Raw genomic sequence first — 22,452 nt, forward strand, 5'->3', positions numbered from 1 at the left:
CCTCCAGGCTTTTTCTTCCTTAAAGAATCACTTTGCCACTGCACCTATACTCAGTCAACTCGATGTTTCTCAACCCTTTATTGTGGAGGTCGATGCTTCGGATGTCGGGGTTGGGGCTATGTTGTCTCAGGGTTCGTCCCCTGGTAAATGGCGTCTATGCACTTTCTTTTCTAAAAAATTGTCTTTGGCTGAGAGAAATTATGACGTGGGTAATAGCGAACTTTTGGCAATCAACTTGGCGTTTGAGGAATGACGACAATGGTTGGAGGGGGCTGTCTATCTTATTACTGTTATTACTGACCATAAGAACCTGTCATATCTCCAGTCAGCTAAACGTCTCAACCCTAGGCAAGCCAGATGGTCCCTGTTTTTTACTAGGTTCAATTTTGTTGTCACTTTTCGTCCAGGGGTCAAAAACGTCAAGGCTGATGCTTTGTCCCGGAGCTTCCCTGGTGGTGGTGACCATGAGAACCCTGCCCCGATATTACAGAAAGGGGTAGTTATTTCGGCTCTTTTTCCTGAACTGGAGGGTGAGGTGCTGGAGGCTCAGGGGGACGCCCCTGCCTCCTGCCCTTCAGGAAAGTTATTTGTACCACCTGATCTGCGCCATAAAGTAATCAAGGAACATCATAACTCTTTGCTTGCTGGGCATCCAGGTGGTAAGGCAACCGTGGACCTCTTCTCTCGTCGTTTTTAGTGGCCGGGGTTGCATCAGGATGTAATTGAACGCGTAGCTGCTTGTAGTATTTGCGCGCGTTGTAAGGTTTTGCATCTGGTACTCTTCTTCCACTACCTATCCCTAGCAGGACATGGACACACTTGTCCATGGATTTTATTACTGACCTACCAGTTTCTGCAGACAAAACGGTGGTTTTGGTAGTAGTAGATATGTTCAGTAAAATGGTTCACTTCGTTGCTTTACCTGCACTTCCCAATGCTGACACTTGCCCAGGTGTTCATAAATGAGATTGTAAAGCTTCATGGGGTTCCCTCCAATATGGTGTCTGATCGGGGGACCCAGTTTGTTTCCAAGTTCTGGAAGGCATTCTGTTCTCGACTGGGGGTGCAGCTGTCCTTTTCCTCTGCCTTCCACCCTCAGTCGAATGGCCAGACCGAGCGTGTCAATCAGAACTTGGAGACATACCTCAGGTGTTTCAACTCCGAAAATCAGGAGGATTGAGCATCCTACTTACCGCTGGCAGAATTTTCCATCAATAATCATCGTCAAGAATCCACTGGCCGGTCACCGTTCTTCGGTGCATATGTTTATCATCCACAGTTTGGTACCTTCAGTGGGGGTGGAGCTTCAGGAGTTCCTGAGGAGGAACGGTTTGCTTCGTCGCTCTCCTCGGTATGGCAGAGTGTTCTGTGTAATTTAAAGACCATGGGTGATAGGTATAAACGTATGGCTGACAGAAAATACTTGCCAGGTCCGGACCTGCATGTGAATGACTTTGTGTGTTTGTCTACCAAGAATATAAGATTGAAAGTTCCTTCTTGGAAGCTGGGACCTAGGTTTATTGGTCCCTACAAAATAACCGCCATCATTAACCCAGCAACGTTTCGTCTTGAACTTCCTCGGGCCCTTAAGGTCCATAATGTGTTCCACAGGTCCTTACTCAAAAGGTACGTAGAACTTCTTGAGCCCTCACCTCTACCACTGCCCCCAGTAATGGTAATTTGGAGTTTGAGATTTCAAGGATAGTAGATTCTCGTCTCCAACGTGGTTCTCTGCAATACTTGGTGCACTGGAAAGGCTATGGTCCTGAGGAGAAGACGTGGGTTTCAGCGTCAGAGTTGAACGCTCCCAGATTGGTTCGCTCTTTTCACACCTCTTTTCCTGAGAAACCCGGTCCTGAGTGTCCAGAGGCCACTCGTAGAGGGGGGGGTACTGTCACGGGTGTGTCAGAGGTGACAGTCGCCCTCCAGTGGTTTGCAGGAGATCTCCACGTTTGGCAATGCAGACAGCTGCCTAGATAGGAGGCTGTGTTTAGGATCCAGCGACGACCTCCCTTTAGTCTGGGTGTATATATACTTGGTGTGTCTAGGTGGGCGTCGCCGGTTATACTCATTTCTACTTGGAACTTGGCTGCAGCAGCATCACATCCTCTCTGGAGTCTTGAGGCCATGTGCCCTGTTGGAGTTCTTCTAAAGCTAAGTTGTAATTCCCCTATGTTGTCTTCTCCTTTTGTCTTAAGAGTGCTAGCGGAGGTCTCCTTCCACCCCCAGCTATAGCCTTATGCCAGGGATAGTAGGGCGAGGCACGTGATCAGCGACAGCTGCGGAGGCTGTATAGGGACATTAGGGGGAGACAGGGTGACGCTAGTCCAGATTAGGAGGTCACCTCTTCCCCCTTTCCCTAGTGTCTGGGCTCCCTTTCCCCTCTGTGTTGCACTCACACCTGGCATGACATATATTATCTTATGGGTATTTATATTAACACTGTATCTCTCTTTTGCTGTCAACACCCAACAATTAGAAATGCTACATATGATGATTACAAGAGTCTTGCCCCCATACTTCTCGCCTGTATTACATTGTTGCTGGCAAGGTCAGTCACAGGATGAACATTATCAAGGACACTGGTGTAATTTCCTAGGGCAAAATATTGGAACAAAACAAAGGATATCATAGAAGTTATTCATTGAATTGAAATGGCAGTGATCAGTTATATGTTTTGCCTTTATTAGACAATGAGAATTTTTGCAATGTTGTTTTTCTAGTGACCTATGGAATGACGAGCTCCAACACCTATTATTATACCAACGTCATGTCTAATCTTTTCCTGAGTACGGCATCTGATAGTGGGGTTACTTTCCAAAGTATTGGCAGCATGAATGATTTTTGGTCGGTGAGTACAAATATTTCATCATTGCCTGCATATTTTCATTATCTCCTATCAGCGTGCACACAGGGTTAGGACACTTATTTCTCTAGTGTACTCAAAGGAAGCTATCATATTGTTTAAATCAGGTTCCTGCTTTAAATGTTATTTGTTTTCCATATCACAATGTGAATTAAAAATAAAAACAATATAAATCTTGCAATTTTCACACTGGCCACTAGGGCTATGTTAGACACTTCTTTCAGGAAGAGTTTTCAGCCATATCCAGGGCCGGTTTTAGAAAGTGGGGCCCTGGGAAAAAGTTTAAAATAGGGCGCTAAATGCTCACATATTGCACCATCACACTCAAATATTTAGGTTACATTTACATGCACTGAGTTCAGACCATTAATCAGGCATAATCGACAATATTGAAGTCATTCGGTGCTTGTTTCCCGGCCTCTTTACACCGGCTGAGGAAGAATGATGGGCACAGAACACTCACTAATAGACAAATCTGTGCCCATACAGTATCATGTTATCAGCAGCTCATCTGCAGTTTGCACTGGGTGATGTGCTAATGAGAACAATGATTTTGTTTCCAACATAAACAATCCAATCACCCCATGAATAAGCCGCATTTTGTTTGTTGCGAGATTGTTGACATGTTTACACCTATGAACTCTCGTCAGCTCTGCCGGGATTTATAAATGTGGATGCTACATACACACCATAACACATGCATGTATACACCAAGCACATAAACACATATCTATACGCACACACGCATGTATACACCAAACACCCAAACACATATACACACAAACACACATATATGTATACACCAAGCACACACACATATATGTATGTATACACAGAGCACACACATACATATATACAGAGCACATACATACACATAGATTTCTTCACATAATGTGTTAGGTCGACTCACTGGGCTTCTTAAAGAGGAAGACACAGGAACTGTTTCTTTAAGAACAGCCTTTGTCCGGCACAAGGTAAAACATAAAGTAACAAGTCCATACAATAGTGCTGGTAAGCCCATCTGGCTAAAGGCCCCGTCACACTAAGCGATGCAGCAGCGATCCCGACAACGATACGACCTGTCAGGGATCGTTGCTGCATCGCTAATACATCGCTGGTGAGCTGTCAAACAGGCAGGCTCACCAGCGATCAGGGGAGCAGCGACATCGTCCACGATGTCTTGCTCCCAGTTACCAGCCTGCTGCTGAAGCAGGAGCAGGCTGGTAACTATGGTAAACATCGGGTTACTAGGGGCACGCGCGCACTTAGTAACCCGATGTTTATCATGGATACGACTCTGCTAAGGTGAGCGGTAACCTCCCGCGCACCGTAGCAGAGTGGTATCCATGGTAAACAGCGGGTTACTAAGTGCACGTGTGCCCCTAGTAACCCGATGTTTACCATGGATACCAGCCTGATCGTTGGTCCCGCTGGTCACACACAGCGATGTGTGCTGGCCAGCGGGAGGCCAACGACCAAAAAATGGTCCAGGACACTTTGCAGCGATCAGCGACCTCACAGCAGGGGCCTGATCGCTGCAAAGTGTCACACATAGCGACATCGCTGGTGAGGTCGCTGTTGCGTCACCAAAACCGTGACACAGCAGCGATCTCGCTAGCGATATCGCTATGTGAGACGGGGGCTTTAGAGTCCAGCTTCCACATCCTTTAGCAAAGGACATTCAATCCAGGAGACCTGCAATCTCCATGCATCCAGCATGTGTGACACAAACAGCTCTTAATTTGCCCAGTGAATCCCACCCAGGGGTGGAGATATGGTGAGCAGCCATTCAGCTCCTCCTAATCAACCTGTCATGGCAGATTAAAACCTTTTATTCCTATATGCATTACTTCAAGTTTATCTCACAACCACTAGGTGTCTAACAGCCACCTTACAATATATATGTATGACAAGGGTGACAATGCATTCTATAGAAAAAAAAAATAGTTTTATTCAAAGTCTCACCCCCTGTAATTGTTACACATAATGATCTGTAAAATCCTTTAAAAATTGTTTCTTTTGGTTGTGTTTAAAAGGGGGCTCAATGTCCTCAATGTCAGCCCTTGAACACTTAGTAGCCGTTAAAATAGGATTTGGATAGTTTTAATATAAAGCAGCAATAAGGGCCCCAACGCTCCTTGAAACTCGCTCCAATTGACTTACTTGTAATTTGTAAAGAATGTTTAATATTATTGATATTAGTCTATATTTCCTGTTTTAAAGTAAACTTGCCAGATTACAGACAACATTCAGTATTATTCACTGCTTTAGGTAAATCTAATCTCTAAATATTCCCACAGCAGCCTACACCACTCCCATGTGTCTTTTACTGTCTAATTAAATCTTTGCCTGAAATTCACTTACTTTAATTTATAATAGTAATTTGCAAGTGTTGATGAGCGATATTAGGGAGATTTGCAGCAACTAGGGTAAAGTGAAGTTTATGTCATTGGACACGACCAGTAGTAACACTGGTACACAGGCCGGTGCGTGCGTCCTCTTGCAACAGAAGCTGCAGAAAGAACTACTGAGTTTGCCGTGTAGACACCACATTCACGGGATAATTATTGCAAGCGTGTTTGATAAATTGTGGCCGGTGTCAAGAGGTCGAAATATAAAGTTGTTCGAGAGATTTGAGGCTGTCTGAAATCAACTGGATAAAACCAAGTGTCTAGTTGAATGTTGCACCAAACAGCTTGCACAATGCCATCCAAGAGATGACTACAAGGAATTGTTAGCACTGGCACTCCTGTTCCTTGGTCCGCCGGCAAACCCAGACGTACACATTAACACTTCAAGCGCCTACCATCGGGCCTGATGGATGGCTAAAGTGATATACGCTCTGAAGATCTTCATGTTTCGTCACCAATTTCGTTTAAGTTTGACAGAGTTAAAAAATCTCCGTCAATTTTGTACAGTCCGCTTATACTTGAAGGCTTGCTACCTCTGTCAGATCCCAGCCACATCGCTGTGAAATGACTTGACATTACTGCAAGAACTCGTAGCATACAAAGGAATATACGCGCCAGGCGCTGAGGCAGCAATAAAAACTTTCAACAGACCCCTGTGGTACCTCAGTGAGATTACGGTGGGTCTGGGTTTTTTGACAGTGAGGTTCTAACAGCAGAAAAGGTTGAGATGGTTCTGGCTCTGCAGAAGGAAAGCAACAATGTCAGCTCAACTCGCGTGCAGCTTGCCGAAGACCTTGCGTCACACAAGAAGCTTCATCACTTCATGTCGTCCAACACAAAAAAACTGTTTGTTCCACTGGAAATAAACCAAGATTTTCTTGGTCAATATTCTGGTCTGTGGCACCAATGCAAGTTACATCGATTCATCCCCAAAAGTTGCCAGATTAAAAATTTTGAATGATGACGCCGACCTCTCCACTGCACTCATGAGTACATTCAATTTGTCACTGAGCACTCAAGAAGACAAGAAACACTGTATTCTCCAGTGTGTGGAGAAGCATCGCCAAGACTGTCCTGAACCAAATAAAGTGTGTTCTGTTAAAAAAAGTGAAACCGTGAAACTACTGTAAAATTTTACATTTACTTTGCTGCAAGACGTTTATTACAAATAATTGTTAGTTTTCTGATGACTGAGCTACCAGTAAACAATGTTGCAATGTTACGAAATTTTGTGTATGTTACAATCACACCAAAGGCAATTATTTCCAGGGGTGAGACCTAAAATTTGCACAAAAATTTTTTGACTGTCACCCTAATATATATATATATATATATATATATATATATATATATATATATATATACACCATCAAGTGTCCATACATTATAGGCTGATCCACACACACACAGACAGAGATGTGGCGCCCCTGAGGGTTCGACCGCCACAGGGATGCTGCACTTCTCTAATGGAGTGTGGTGTTCCTCCTCTGAGGTAAGCCCAGTGTGATAGTCGGGACCCTTCCTTTGCATCCAACACCACATTTCTCCACCAGAGGGAGCTAGTATGCACTAGGTGCTGCTCCCCTGGTTACAGGGAGACTGGGGAACCAAGAGTTAGGGGAACCAGTTAGTGGGTGAGGGTGGAGGACTTACAAGTTAGTTACACTTTAAATTTCTTATTTAATAAAAAGCCATCTTGGTTCTTGGTCCTTGTTAGTCAGGTCTTTTGTGCTGTCAAATACTGTGTGTTACTGTGACCTCCCTTCCGGAGCGCAGATCCTGTGTGGGCCTGCCTCGGATGGAGATGCAGCCCTCGTACCCCGACCTTGGGTCGAGGGGTAGGTTGTAGACTAGGCATGTCTCAACCCGGCCAAGGACCAGTACCAAGAAGGCCTGGAGCTTAAGAGTGTGGTTCTAAGGCAAATTGATCCCAGGCAGGATGCAGATGGAGCGGACTACGCCACCTGTCCTCGTCACCTGATATATTCAGAGGGAGTCCGGCTGCAAGAGGGGTACCGGCCCCCGACACCTTGCTACTCTATGTCCTGGACGGGAAAGCCCGGTAGGCCCTGAGGATCCCACTGGGTATCGGACGGAGCGGAGCTGCCACCCGTGCCCTTGTTCTGAGAGAAGCTCAGAGGGAGACCCGGCCTATTCGCACCCACACGGACAGGAAAGGATTCGGTCTGTAGTTCAGGAACACTCTGGTGTAGGGTCCCGACTGAATGCTGGACTTACTCGGAGGTTGTCGGACCCCCGTCCCTGGTGACTGCAGGACTCCGCGGGGAGCAGGGAGTCACCTTCCTCATGCCATCTATGTGAGTAAAGCCTTGGAAGTTCACCCCTATGGCCTCCGGACTGTTTATTCTGCGCCACTCCTCGCGACACGGAGCCCGTACTCCTCTACTACTACCCCCTCCATCCTGTCCCTCTGCCCTGAGGCCACGCTCCGCCTGTGGGGAGTAGTAATAACTTTGGCCGCAATAACACCATGCCTCAGCGGACTGCAGCGGCGCTGGTGGCCCTTCACCAGGTACCACAGGTGGCGTAGTCGTTAAACAGCCACGCAACCCGGATAAGCCCACACCATCTTTTTTTAACTGTGACTGCCCTGACTCCGAGTCCCCCATCTCCCAGGGTAAAGAAAAGGGCTTTTCGAGTAGAAGCGTCACAGACCCACACACAGACAGAGACACACACGTCCATTCACATCATTGGGCTGTCTGTGTCACACAGGACGGGTCCTCCAGAGAGAGACGCTCTTGGTAGTCACTTATACTCCGACCAAGAGATGGAGATTCTGAACACAAGACTCCTTATATTAACCCCTTTACGACATAGGGCGTATTAATACGTATCTGTGCCCTGGGCCTTATGGACCAGATACGTATTTATACGCCCTATCTTTAATGCGGCACCGCGACCGAAGTCGCGGTGATAGCATTAAAATTCCGGTGCCATCTTACCTTAGGGTAGATGGCGCCGGCATGTCGGGGGGTGTCGCTGCCCCTTCACACCCACGATCGCTGTGATTGGCTGTTCAATTCTGAACAGCCAATCACAGCATTTCTCACTGTTTCCGGCAATCAGATTGCCGGAAACAGTGATGTGCAGCCTAGGATCCGTGCTCCTAAGAGCACCGATCCTAGGCTGTTGCCTAGTAACCCCAGCCCTCTCCCCAAACTGCTAGGATCGGTGCGATCGCCGATCAAATCGATTGCACCGATCACAGCGGGACCGCGCAGTAACAGGGCGGTCACGGGGCGGTGACCGGCTTGTGACCTGCCTGTCACCTCCCCATGACCCCCTGTGATGTCATAGATCCCCCAGCCAGCCCACAGCCAGCTCTGATTGGAGCGATCGATAATGACATCGATCGCTCCAATCAGAGTACCTGAACACAGGTGACAGGGCGGTCACAGGGCGGTGACCGGCTTGTGACCTGCCTGTCATCTCCCTGTAACCCCCTGTGGTGCGTGCCCAAGCCCCAGCCATCTCTGATTGGTGCGATCGATGTCATCATCGATCGCGCCAATCAGAGTACCTGACCGGGTGGTAACCGGCCTGTGACCTGCCTGTCACCACCCTGTCACCCCCCTGTCACCCCCCTGTGACCGCCCTGCAGATCCTCACACTTGGTGCGGTCACGTCTGATCTGTGCTGTGCTGGGCCTTGTAGTGCCACAGAATCTTCTGTTACACTACAAGACCTTTCTCCTACCTGCTCCAGTCGCTGCTGCTGCTCCGGCATCCTGCTGCGGTCTCCAGGGTCCTGGATCCCCTGCTCCGGCATCCTGCTGCTGTCTCCAGGTTGCTGGGTCTCCAGCTTCGGCATCCTGCTGCTGTCTCCAAGGTCCTGGGTCTCCAGCTCCTTATCCTGCTGCTGCGGATCCTGCTCCAGAGCCTCTTCCAGAACCTGCTGCTGATCCTGCTGAAAGAAGAACAGAGAAGACTTTGGTAAGTCCATCTCTGTTCTCCCCTCATCCACCCCTCCTCCCCCCCAGTTTTTTTTTCTTTTTTCGTGCGTCCTGCAGCGGCCGAGCGCTGAGCAGTGTCTATCTCACTGATCAACGTCCGTGCTCGCTGCTTTTCAGGACTTTTTCTTGTCCCTGTCAATTCTCCCCCCCCCCCCACACACACCTTTGCACCACATCTGCGCACACACCCAGCAGCTGCCGAAAGTTGACATAGTTCACCGATCCGCACTCGTGCTCGCTGTTTGCACCACCTACGGTAGTTCCTTTTTTCCTCTTTTTTTCAGAAAAAAAAAGTTCACACCAAGCACACTGACACACACACACTCTAAATAAAGTACTGACACACACGCACCACATACACGAGAAAAAAAAAATGTCCGGCTCATCCCAAACTCGCTATTCAGCGGAGGAGGCATACGCTATTGTTGCCTCTGACACTGAGACTGACAGCGAGGGCGAGGATCCCACATTTCTTTACTTTTCCGACGCCTCATCGTCCTCCTCTTCCTCCTCTTCTTCCTCCTTAGGTGTTGCTGGACCGCCCAGCAGTCGTCGCAGGAGAGAAGGTGTTCCAGCTCCCCCCACTACTGATCCCGTATGGACCTTTCCCCCCGAAAATTTTGAGCCACTGATTCCTGATTTCGTGGCGGAATCAGGAATCAAGTTTGACACCACCGGCCTCACAGAAATAGACTTTTTCAAAGTCTTTTTCTCTGAGGATTTTATAAACCTCATGGTGGGCCAAACTAATTTGTATGTTTATCAATTTTTGGAACAAAACCCCTCTTCATCATTTTCTAACTGGTCTCCTGTAGACGCAGAAGAAATGATGAAGTTTTGGGGCCTGGTCCTTCATATGGAGCTCCTGAAAAAAACAGAGGTTCGGCAATACTGGAGTGTTGACGTTTTTTGTATAACACTCCAGTGTTCCGAATGGTCATGATCCGGACACGTTTTGAGGCCATCCACAAGTTCTTGCATTACCAAGATAATGCAAGGTGTCCTGCACGCGATGACCCGAACTTTGATCGTCTTTTCAAAGTTCGGCCGGTCATCGAGCACTTCAACAACAAGTTTGGTGAAGTGTACGTGCCCCAAAGGGACATCTGCGTGGATGAGTCCTTAATTTCTTTTAAGGGGCGGCTTGGATTCCGGCAGTACCTGCCCAGTAAAAGGTCCAGGTACGGGATCAAACTGTATAAACTTTGTGAGAGAACCTCAGGGTACACTCACAAGTTTAGAGTTTATGAAGGGAAGGACTCCCGGATTGAACCCCCTGAATGCCCCCCTGTTCTGGGAGTGAGTGGGAAAATTGTGTGGCACTTGGTGCACCCACTGCTGGATAAAGGTTATCACCTGTACGCGGATAACTTTTATACAAGTATCCCGCTCTTCAAGTCCCTCTCTGCGCGACATACCGCAGCTTGCGGTACTGTCCGCAAAAATCAGAAAGGCCTCCCAAAGACGCTAATTGGGCAGCTGCTCAGAAGGGGTGAGAGCAGAGCCCAATGTAGCGACCACCTGTTGGTGGTCAAGTACAAGGACAAGAGGGATGTCCTTCTCTTGACCACCATACATGGTGATGGCAGCACCCTCAGCACTGTAAGAGGTTCCACTACACAGGTCACCAAACCAGACTGTGTAGTGGGGTACAACAAGTACATGGGGGGAGTTGATCTCTCTCCGATCAAGTCCTCCAGCCGTACAGTGCTTTGAGAAAGGCCAAGGTATGGTATAAGAAGCTGGCCGTGCACATTGTTCAGATGGCAATGCACAACGCTTTCCTTCTGTCAAAATGTGCAGGCCAGACGTATCTTGACTTTCAGGAGACAGTTATCAAGGCCCTGATATTTGGCAGTGGTGGCGGAGCGGGCCCCACTACTTCTGGAACTGAAGGACCTCGAATTGTACCGGGCCAGCATTTCCCGGGGCAGATCCCTCACAGCGGAAAAAAAGGTAAGTCACAAAAGAAGTGCCGAGTGTGTTACCGAAGGGGAATACGCAAGGACACCATTTACCAATGTGACACCTGCCCCGACAAACCTGGCCTCTGCATGAAAGACTGCTTCAAAACGTACCATACTTCCATGGACTATTGAATTAATTTCTGACGTATGACAACCTGATGAACACTACACAGCTGACGTAGTGTTCGTCAGGTTGTCATACTTCAGTTGTGTAGTGTTTGTCAGGTTGTCCTACACAACTGGCGTATAACACTGCATTATAAAATTGACAAATCAGGTATCCGTTCCAAAAAGGGGGCACTTGTTGGGCATTTCCACTGTTTAGGCACATCAGGGGCTCTGAGAACGTGACATGACGCCCGCAGACCATTCCATCAAAGTCTGCATTCCAAAGCGTCACTCCTTCCCTTCCGAGCCCTGACATGCGCCCAAACAGTAGTTTTCGCCAACACATGGGGCATCAGCGTACTCAGGAGAAATTGCACAACAACTTTTGGGGTCCAATTTCTCCTAGTACCCTCGTGAAAATAAAAATATTGCGGCTAAAAGAGCGTTTTTGTGGAAAAAAAATGTTTGTTTTTTTTCACGGCTCTACGTCATAAACCTTTGCAAAACACTTGGGGGTTCAAAGTGCTCACCACACATCTAGATAAGTTCCCTGAGGGGTCTAGTTTCCAAAATGGGGTCACTTGTGGGGGAGCTCCAATGTTTAGGCACACAGGGGCTCTCCAAACGCGACATGGTGTCCGCTAACAAATTGGAACCATGTCGCGTTTGGAGAGCCCCTGTGTGCCTAAACATTGGAGCTCCCCCACAAGTGACCCCATTTTGGAAACTAGACCCCCCAAGGCACCTATCTAGATGCATAGTGAGCACTTGGAACCCCAAGATGCTTCACAAATTGATTCGTAAAAATGAAAAAGTGGAAAAAAAAACACTTTTTTATTTTTACGGATTAATTTGTGAAGCACTTGGGGGTTCAAAGTGCTCACTATGCATCTAGATAGGTGCCTTGGGGGGTCTAGTTTCCAAAATGGGGTCACTTGTGGGGGAGCTCCAATGTTTAGGCATACAGGGGCTCTCCAAACGCAACATGCCGTCCGCTAATTATTCAAGCAAATTTTACAATCAAAAAGTCAAATGGCGCTCCTTCTCTTCCGAGCCCTGCCGTGCGCCCAAACAGTGTTTTTTTACCCACATATGGGGTATCTGCGTGCCCAGGGGAAATTGCACAACAAATTTTGGGGTCCATTTTTTCTTGTTACCCCTGCGAAAATAAAAAAATTGGGTCTAAAGTAACATTTTTGTGAAAAAAGTTAAATGTTCATTTTTTTCTTCCACTTTCCAAAAATTCCTGTGAAGCACCTGAAGGGTTAATAAAGTTCTTGAATGTGGTTTTGAGCACATTGAGGGGTGCAGTTTTTAGAATGGTGTCACTTTTGGGTATTTTCTGTCATAAAGACCTCTCAAAGTGACTTCAAATGTGATGTGGTCCCTAAAAAAATAGTTTTGTAAATTTTGTTGGAAAAATGAGAAATCGCTGGTCAACTTTTAACCCTTATAGCTCTCTAACAAAAAAAAATTGGTTCCAAAATTGTGCTGATGTAAAGTAAACATGTGGGAAATGCTATTTGTTAACTATTTTGTGTGACATATCTCTCTGATTTAAGGGCATAAACATTCAAATTTTGAAAATTGCAAAATTTTCAAAATTTTTGCCAAATTTCCATTTTTTTCACAAATAAACGCAAGTGATATCGAAGAAATTTTACCACAATCATGAAGTACAATATGTCACGAAAAAACAGTCTTGGAATCAGTGGGATCCGTTGAAGTGTTCCAGAGTAATTACTTCATAAAGTGACAGTGGTCAGAATTGTAAAAGTTGGCCTGGTCATTAACGTGCAAACCACCCTCGGGGGTAAAGGGGTTAATTAAGAATAACCTAAAAAAAAATAAGAAAATACATTTTACAACAGCAGAGTCAGTAAGAAGGTTTTTATAGGATCAGCTACTTAAATGTCATTTTTAACAGAAAGCTCCCATATTCTTCATACTAAAGTCTATTTTACACATAACAAAAAAGATACATTTGAATTATTAAGCACCATCCAGGTGTTCCAAAATTCCTATGTCAACACTTCCTGTCTTGTGTTGTTATGGGGTCACTAGGAGAAATGTTTAACTTAATGCTGTGTAAGTTCTGTCTGTCTGATAACTGTCTGCATATTTAGCAATTAGGGAGATACATTAACCCTAAATACTAGTGTTGAGCGAGTATGAATTGTTAACCCCTTCTCTGAGCACGCTTGGGTGCTCGCCGAATATTTGCGGCATGCTCGGCATCGATGAAAATGTCGCCGCGGCTGCATATGTCACATCTGTCATAGACCTGTGACACATGCAGGGATCGCCTGTTTGTCAGGGGTTAACAATTCATACTCGCTCAACACTAGTAATTACATTTTATAGATATGATTATTTTTTTACTTTGTTAATAAACCCATCATGAACATCCGAAGAATGAAGCCTGCAGCGCTCATGGTCCAATTATATGGCTATTACAAGGATTTTAACTTCCTCACTCTTGGGCGATTTTTCATTTTTTTTCGTTTTTGCTTTTTCCTCCCCTTCTTCCAAAAGCCATAACTTTTTTTATTTTTCCATCCACTTATGAGGGTGTGTTTTACCGGGACAAGTTGCTCTTTTGAATGATACCATTCATTCTACCATATATTTTACTGGAAAACGGGAAAAAATTCAAAGTGCGTTGAAATTGCAAAAAAAGTGCAAATCCACAATTATTTTGTTTTAGTTTTTTTTATTTACCATGTTCACTATATGGTAAAACTGACCTGGCAGTCAATGATTCTCCAGGTGAGTACGAGTATGCAGATACCAAACATGTATAGTTTTTTTTTTATTTAAGTAGTGAAAAAAAAAATCTGAAATTTGTAAAAAAATATTTTGCTTTTGTCGCCATTGTCCGATACCTATAATGTTTTCATTTTCGGGATCTGTGAATGCTTATTTTTTGCGTCCTGAGCTGACATTTTTATTGATACCATTTTGGGGAATGTTTTGATCGCCTCTTATTGCAATTTATTGCAGCCAAAAAAATGTGATTCTGTGATTTTGAATTTTGTCTCGTTATGCCATTTACCGATCGGATTCATTTACTTTATATTTTGATAGATCAGATTTTTACAAACGCAGTGATACCAAATATGTGTATTTTTTTTTATTGTTTTAATGCTATTTTCAGTGTTGCTCCTGCTGTTGATGATGGGGGCACCCAAGGGAGTTCTAACGCTGGCCCTAGCCATATCATTATAATCAGGGGCAGAATTACAAACACAGGTAACACCTCTATACGAAGCTGATAATTCAGGATGACCCAATAGATGATGTCACAGTTGACTCTGCTCCTCCTCTCTTCACAATGATCTTTGCACACGCTCATTAGCTGTTTCAATACAAAAAAAATAGGGTTAGAGTCTGTTAGTTGCGGCAAATGTTCACGTGTTGTTTCCTGAAATTAGAGTTTAAAAAAGTCCCAGTGGCCAATATGAAAATTGCAAGTTTTCTATTGTTTTTATTTTAATTTTTTTTATGAGGATTGTGATGTGCTAAAATAGAATAAAAAATTATACAATAGGGTAGTTTCCATTGACACATTTCCTTTAAATGTGTGAAGCTCATCAGAGCAACTCATAATGTAACTCAATACTATGAATGGCCCCATGTGCCTCTATACACTCCTGACATGAGGGTATGTTCCTGATGAGACCTAGGCGGATGGTGTCCATGAGGATCTCCTCCCAGACCTGGATAATGGCAACAGTGATCTTCTAGACCAGACCTTGGCAAACTGTGGGCCTGTTCCAGTCGGGCCCGCAGACCAAGACAGACGAGAGGCTGAAATAGTGGCCCACGGGCTGCACCATGCCCTCCCCCACCTGCTGTCCATCTGCCACCGCCGCCAGCTGTCACTGCTATCTGTATCCTCATGATGCAGACAGCGGTGAATACATTGGTGGAGAATGAGGATGTCGGCTCCATCTTCCAATAATCAAGATGGCAGCAGAGCGCCGGGGGAAAGGGAGCGAGGTGAGTATGTGTTCTTGGTTTTTTTTCATGTGTATAGGATATTTGTGTGTATATAGGAGGTTATATATACTGTATATATGAAGGCTGTGTGGGGCTCACACTGTATATATGGAGGCTATGTGGGGTTCACACTGTATGTATGGAGGCTATGTGGGACTCACACTATATATATGGAAGCTATGTGGGGGTTCATACTGTATATAGGAGGCTATGTGGGGGCTCATACTGTATATAGGAGGCTATGTGGGGGCTCATACTGTATATAGGAGGCTATGTGGGGGCTCATACTGTATATAAGAGGTAATGTTGGGGCTCATAATGTATGTTGGAGGCTATGTGGGTGGCTCATACAGTATATAGGGAGGCTATGTGGGTCACATGCTGTATATAGCGATGCTATGTGGGGGCTAATGCTGTATATAGGGTAGTTATGTAAGGACTCATGCTGTATATAGAGAGGCTATGTGGGGCTCATGCGGTATATAGGCGGCTATGTGGGGCTCACACTGTATATAGGAAGCTATGTGGGGCTCACACTATATATATATGGGAGCTATGTGGGGCACAAACTGTATATAGGAGGCTATGTGGGGGCTCACACTATATTGGAGGCTATGTGGGTCTCACACTGTATATATGGAGGCTATGTGTGACTCACACTGTACATATTGAGGCCATGTGGGACTCATGCTGCATATAGGAGTCTATGTAGGGGCTCGCGCTGTATATAGGCATCTATGGAGGGCTCACACTGTATATAGGAGGCTATGTGGGGGGCTCATACTGTAAATGGGAGGCTAAATGGGGGCTCACACTGTATATAGGAGGCTATGTTTGGGCTCACACTGTATATAGGAGACTATGCGGGGGCTTATACTGTATATAGGAGACTATGTGGGCTTATACTGTATATAGGGGGCTATGTGGGGGCTCATAATGTATATAAGAGGCTATGTGGGGACTCATATTGTATATAGGAGGCTATGTGGCGGTTCATACTGTATATATGGGAGGCTATGTGGGGGCTCATACTGTATATAGGAGGCTATGTGGGGGGCTCATACTGTATATATGGGAGGCTATGTGGGGGCTCATACAGTATATAGGAGGCTATCTGAGGCTCATACTATATATAGGAGGCTATGGGGGCTCATATCGTATATAGGGGGCTGTGTGTGGGCTTTTACGCTATATAGGAGCTGTGTGTGGGCTCATACGGTATATAGGGGGATGTCAGCATACCTAATTCTGCTCAATATTGAGTGATAATTAATATTAATATAAATTAATTATAAATAATTATAATTAATATGTTAATATTAATATTGAGCAGAATTAATTTCAGCCTATTGGTTTGGCCCTCCACAACTGTCATGGTCTCTCATGTGGCCCCTTGGGAAAATTAATTGCCCACCCCTGTCCTAGACAGTCTTTGGCTCTACTTGACAGCGTCAATTGCACTGATACATAATGTCCCTGTGAGTCTCAATCGGACTTAGGTTTGGGTTGCTGACTAGATGCCCTCCTCTCAACCTATCCAGCTCTCCTCTCGTAATGGCCTGTTTTCTGGTATCTGCTCCATGTTCTTGGGACTCTGATAGGAGACTCAACAAACCTTGCAATGACACATATATACAGTCATGGTCGAAAATGTTGACACCCATGAAATTGTTCCAGAAAATGAAGCATGTCTCCCAGAAAATTATTGCATGTTTTGTTCTACACAAGTTTATTTTTTTGTGTGTATTGGAAAAACGCAAAAAAACTGAGAAAAAATGTGGTTATATTGTGATGTGTAAATGTTCCCCTTGTATTTTTTGAGCAGTGTATTGCATGTATTTATATTAAGGCTATGTGCCCACGTTGCGGAAATGAAGCAGAAAATTTCTGCTTCATTTCCGCATGTCCTCTCCCGGAAAAACGCATGCGGAATTCCGCACGCGTTTATTGCGCGTTTATCGCGCGTTCATCGCGCATTTTCCATATGCGGAATTGCCTTGCGTTTTTAATGCATTGCACAAGGCAATTTCGCATGCGGAAACGCAAAATTAATGGACATGCTGCGGATTTTTGAACGCAGCATAAACGCTACGGAAAAATCCGCAGCATGGGCATAGAACTTGCGGATTCTCATTGGGGACAATGGGATGCGGATTACCAAGCATTTTACAAGCGTTTCCGCTGCGGAAAATCCGCAGCAAAAACGCTTGTAATCCGCAACGTGGGCACGCAGCCAAACTCGTAATATAACAGCTGTGCCAAATAACCAGCAAAAAGGTGATAATAAAAAAATAGCGGTAATATTAATAATAATATTCCTCAACTGAATTTCTCCTTTTTTGTGTCTAATATTTAGAACACTAACTGCCATATTCTTAATTCTACCTACTAGTACACACAGGGACCATTACTCGATGGACTTTATTGGACCAAGTGGTACAATAACGTGTCTCTAGATAACACTCAAAACTCCTTTATATACTATGAGAACCTGTTGCTCGGAGTCCCCCGAATGCGACAGCTGAAAGTAGAAAACAATTCATGTGTTGTTCATAAAGACTTCAGAGAAGATATCTCTGGCTGCTATGATACGTATTCTGAAGACGAAGAGGACAAAAATCCATTTGGGCTAGCTAATGGGACAGCGTAAGTACTACATGATTTATACAGTTAAATACTTCTGCACCACACTCATTAGGCTATTTTCACATGTCGCGTTTTTCCCAGTTTTTTCCTCCCCCACGTGTTTTTGCCACAAAAAAATGCAGCATTTTACTGTCCCAGCAAAGTGAATATTTCTGAAACCTCAATCACAGGTTGCTTATTTTTTCTTTGCAGATTTGAAGCAGGTACAAACCCTTGGCATGTCAATTCTTTCAACGTTTTTGCAGCATTTTTCACGCCTTCTAATAAATGGGGAAAAAAGCTAAAAAAAACTCCCAAAAAACGCATCAAACACACACACACAAAAAGTGGCAAAACGCACAATTTTTATGCAGTGTTTTTCCTACCAAGAGACACGTGTTGATGCAGAAATGTTTGTATTAATACTGCGTATACCATTATAATGCCTCTTAGTCCAGATTTATCATTAATACACTTTACAAATGTTATGGATGGCACTTTTGTAGTGCTTGTAAATTCAATTTTTTTACAAAATTATTTCAATCGGTATGAAGATAAATTAAAAAACATAATGACCATGTTCCCTGTAAGGATATATTTATATATAAGGGATATGTTCCAGATTTTCTGCTAGGATTGGAACATCTGAAGTATATTACAGTAGCAGCAAATCCACACAATGCTGAAATAATATGCATTGGAAATGAACTTGCGGTTTGGATTTTAAGTAATTTGCATGTTAATTCATGCTGCTTATTTTCACTATGGAATTAAAGGGAACCTGTCATCTGATTCATGCCAGCAAAGCCCTGTGGGCAGCATGAATCAGAGCCTGACCGCACTGTTGCAGCCAGGTATATTATTCTCTGAAACGTTCTAGTTAGAAGATCCGGCCAAGGACCATAGCCGGAAACCAGACTAGTCCAGCCGGCTATTCCCAGCACTCCTACAGGTGATTGACAGGTCTCTCACAATGTCCACACACAAGAGAGACCTGCCACTCACTTGCAGCAGCACTGGAAAGAGCCGGCCGGAGGAGACGCTGCATAATCATATCACAGGTTCCCTTTGTGGCCCCCGTACACATTAGATATCTGTTGGCTGAGCACTCATTCGCGCAGCACTCCCTCTCCCACTACATTATAAGGGGAGAGTCAGTAGACCCCCACATATATTAGACTGTCGGACGATCCCACTGATAATGGCAAGCTTGACTGACTTTAGTCTAATGTGTTTGGGAGCCTTCATCATTTTGCAGATCAAAGGGTGAAATCTGCATAAATCCATGGCAAAATTACAAATTTTGTTGTGAATTTGTTGCACAGAAAAATAAAAAGGTGATTTTTTTCCTTTCTGTTTCTGACTCTTTAAATCATTAATATATAAAATTGAAGGTGACAGGTATAGTAATTCATTTTATTTTTCACCAGATGGACATATTTTACAGAAAAAGAACTGGGAGGTTCTTCCCACTGGGGTAAAATAGCAACGTACAGCGGAGGAGGTTATTATGTAGATTTTCAGTTGACAAAGCCGGATACATTAAGAATGCTCCAAATTCTGAAAAGTAACTTGTGGTTGGATAGAGGAACGCGAGTAATATTTATTGACTTTTCAGTGTACAATGCCAACATCAATCTATTCTGTGTCTTAAGGTAAGCACTAATCTTATAAGCGCCTATGTGCAAGGAAAGACACTCGGGGCCCATGGTCCTGTGACCTGAATTAACGGCATCATACTGTATATGTGTAAGATTTTGTTAGTTCAGTTCATAAGATCCAAAGTCAGGCTGAGAATTGCAGTCATAATACGGACTACAAATTACAACCACTCTGGCAAGGGTCACACTACCGTATTTTCTCTCATCCAAGAAAATCGGTCAGATTATGGTTATCACACACAGACCAGAGTTTGATCACAGTGTGATACGATTTTTTTCAGCTGTCTAGAAGATGGGGAAAAAAAGTTTCTCCATCTTCTCCTTTCTGTTAGTCCGTGGTGTCATCTGAGTGCGGTCTGATTATTTTCACGGACTCATTGACATTCATGCTCGAGTGAGATCCGATAACACTATTCTACATATTTTCAGATGTTGTCAGGTTCAGTTATGAAATGAGCCATTTCTTAATGATTTTGACCTCCTGAATTCAAATCTAACAATAACAATTTTTAGTTGATATCAAAGAGTTTTCGTTTTACTGCTTCACATAATTAATGCATAGAAGTTTCAGTACTTTGAAACATTATTATTTTTGCAAAATAAAGATGCAGAATATTTTGTTATGACAATTTTCAGATATTCGTTTAGAGGAAACTAAGCAAAAATTCAAATACTACAAAATTTGGTCCTCATTCAGTGACAACTCTTTTTTGCTTGTCTCTTGTACTCCTACATCAGATCATCTCTTTACAATTGTCCATCAGTAATCTGCAAGCATTGATGGATTTCATTTTGGATTGCATAACCTACTGGAATTGAAGGTAGCGCATTACCATTATGCAGCAGGACAGCTTTTAGGCTTGTTATGGATGAATCGATGAAAAGCCTCCATTCCTCTGGATTATGACTTATCTTCAGAGCTTCCATTAAACTCTTGATGTTGTTGCATGCCACAAGATCGCTCCCAATGAGGAAGTATTGGACAAGATCTTTATCAGTATTGCATAACACAGAAATCCGAACATCGCCCGCTTGGAGATTCCACTAATGTAGCCTGGAACCTAAGCGCTCAGCCTTACTCTTGGGCAGATCCAAATTTCTAAAAAGATCGTTCAGTTCCCTTTGTGTTATAAGGTGTGGTTCAGTTGAGGTTGCTGACAAAGTCTGGGTGATGAGCGGAAGATGCTTCATGACACAAGCGCCCTCTTCTTCCTCACTTGACTCAACTGAAAATGTTTCTGGTGCTTTTGGATCCAGCAGGTCTTCTGTATGTGGCACTGGGTGTATTGCAGATGGATGTTTGGATACTGTAAAGTCCACTTCTTCTTCCTTTAAACTACTTTCCTAATGGGGGGAACCATGCAGAAATAGCAATTCGTAGTGTGATCGGTTGGCTCTCTCCAGATGATTGGGAATGCAAAAGGCATAGATTGCCTCTTATCACACAACCACTGGGTAAGATGCTACTCACATCTATTGCAGCATAAGTGTGGAGCCCAACTCTTGTCCTGATCTCTTATTCTTCAGCCAAAATACAGATTGTAGGCTTTCCTTATCATGTCAGTCAAGTTTCACCTTTGTGACACAAAAGTGACTTCTCCACATATGTAGCAAAAACTATCTGCTTTGTTAATGCAAGAACGAGGCATATCTGAAGAAAAATATAGAAACATGTCAATATGCTAAGTAACTAAGCTAAGAAATCCTAAAGCTGTAAACCTTACATAGGGAGCATTTATAAAGTAGGTGATGCAACTGTACTTAGGATTACGTCATCAGAGCTGAGTTGGCTAAATAGACTAAACGGATGATATAATAGACTAACTACTAACTATGCAATAATGCAACAATTTTTCTATAAGCCTGCATGAAAGGTGTCATAAGTAATTACAACCTCCTCTGGATCTTGAAAATTATAGCCAATCAGCAATTTTAAGCATCGTATTCATTTTCAACACCACAAAATTAGTTGAGTTCAACTGTTTTCATCTCTGAACCAATTTGGCTCTAGAACAGTGTTATCGGATGCAAATCGTGATTTTGTTGAAAACATTCCGCCAAAATCTGATGTAAACTGCGGTTCATATTTGGGGCTGGTTAATTTGTTTTGCGTTCAAGAGTGTAAGCTGTAGGAAAACGTTCAATTTTCATTTGAGGGAGAATAAACTAGATTTCCATTTCAATATTTTACACAGTAAAGTGTTGGAAGGATCCTCTATTTACTTCTCTGTTGTGGTTCATCTTTCCACAGACTTGTGGTAGAATTTCCAGCTACAGGGGGCGCCATACCTTCTTGGCAGATTCGTACAGTCAAGCTCATCCGATATGTCAGCAACTGGGACTATTTTATCATTGCCTGTGAAATTATCTTCTGTGTGTTCATCTTTTACTATGTGGTGGAGGAGATTCTGGAACTGAGAATCCATAGACTGAAATATTTTACAAGTATCTGGAACATCCTGGATGTTGTGGTTATAATGGTGAGAATACTTTTTTAGCTAATTGCTATACTTTTCTACCATTATTCTCCATCTTTATTACTCTTACTAGCAAGATATCTGGTAACCTTTCCTGACACATCCTTTAGTAAATACCCGCATCCTTCATAAAATAACAATTCTGTAGCTTTGTTTCTTATATCTCTCTATTGTGCAGTTCCTCTGTTATTCCTCCTGGGTATGTATCAACGTCGCAAGACACGTATCACTGCCAGAGTCGCCGTGCAGCCCCAGTCTTATTTGTACATTTTAACAGAGGAACAGCATGAACCACTGGATCATAAAAAAAATTTAAGGATATTAAAGGGAACCTGGCAGGTAAAATAACACTATTACCC

At 44.0% G+C, this 22,452-nt stretch overlaps 1 protein-coding gene across 1 annotated transcript in view; it reads left to right on the top strand.

Moving 5' to 3' along the window:
- The window catches only part of PKD2L1 (polycystin 2 like 1, transient receptor potential cation channel), a 171,740-nt gene that overhangs the window by 126,065 nt on the left and 23,223 nt on the right, over positions 1-22,452 (top strand). The window contains exons 3-6 of the mRNA XM_073681417.1: positions 2,724-2,851; positions 17,723-17,976; positions 19,386-19,610; positions 21,868-22,096. Coding sequence (XP_073537518.1) covers positions 2,724-2,851; positions 17,723-17,976; positions 19,386-19,610; positions 21,868-22,096 — 836 coding nt within the window. The remainder of the gene's footprint in view (positions 1-2,723; positions 2,852-17,722; positions 17,977-19,385; positions 19,611-21,867; positions 22,097-22,452) is intronic.

The sequence above is a fragment of the Phyllobates terribilis genome, unplaced genomic scaffold (assembly GCF_046119375.1).
Source record: "Phyllobates terribilis strain yellow unplaced genomic scaffold, ASM4611937v1 Scaffold_5__5_contigs__length_657084704, whole genome shotgun sequence".
NCBI lineage: Eukaryota > Metazoa > Chordata > Amphibia > Anura > Dendrobatidae > Phyllobates > Phyllobates terribilis.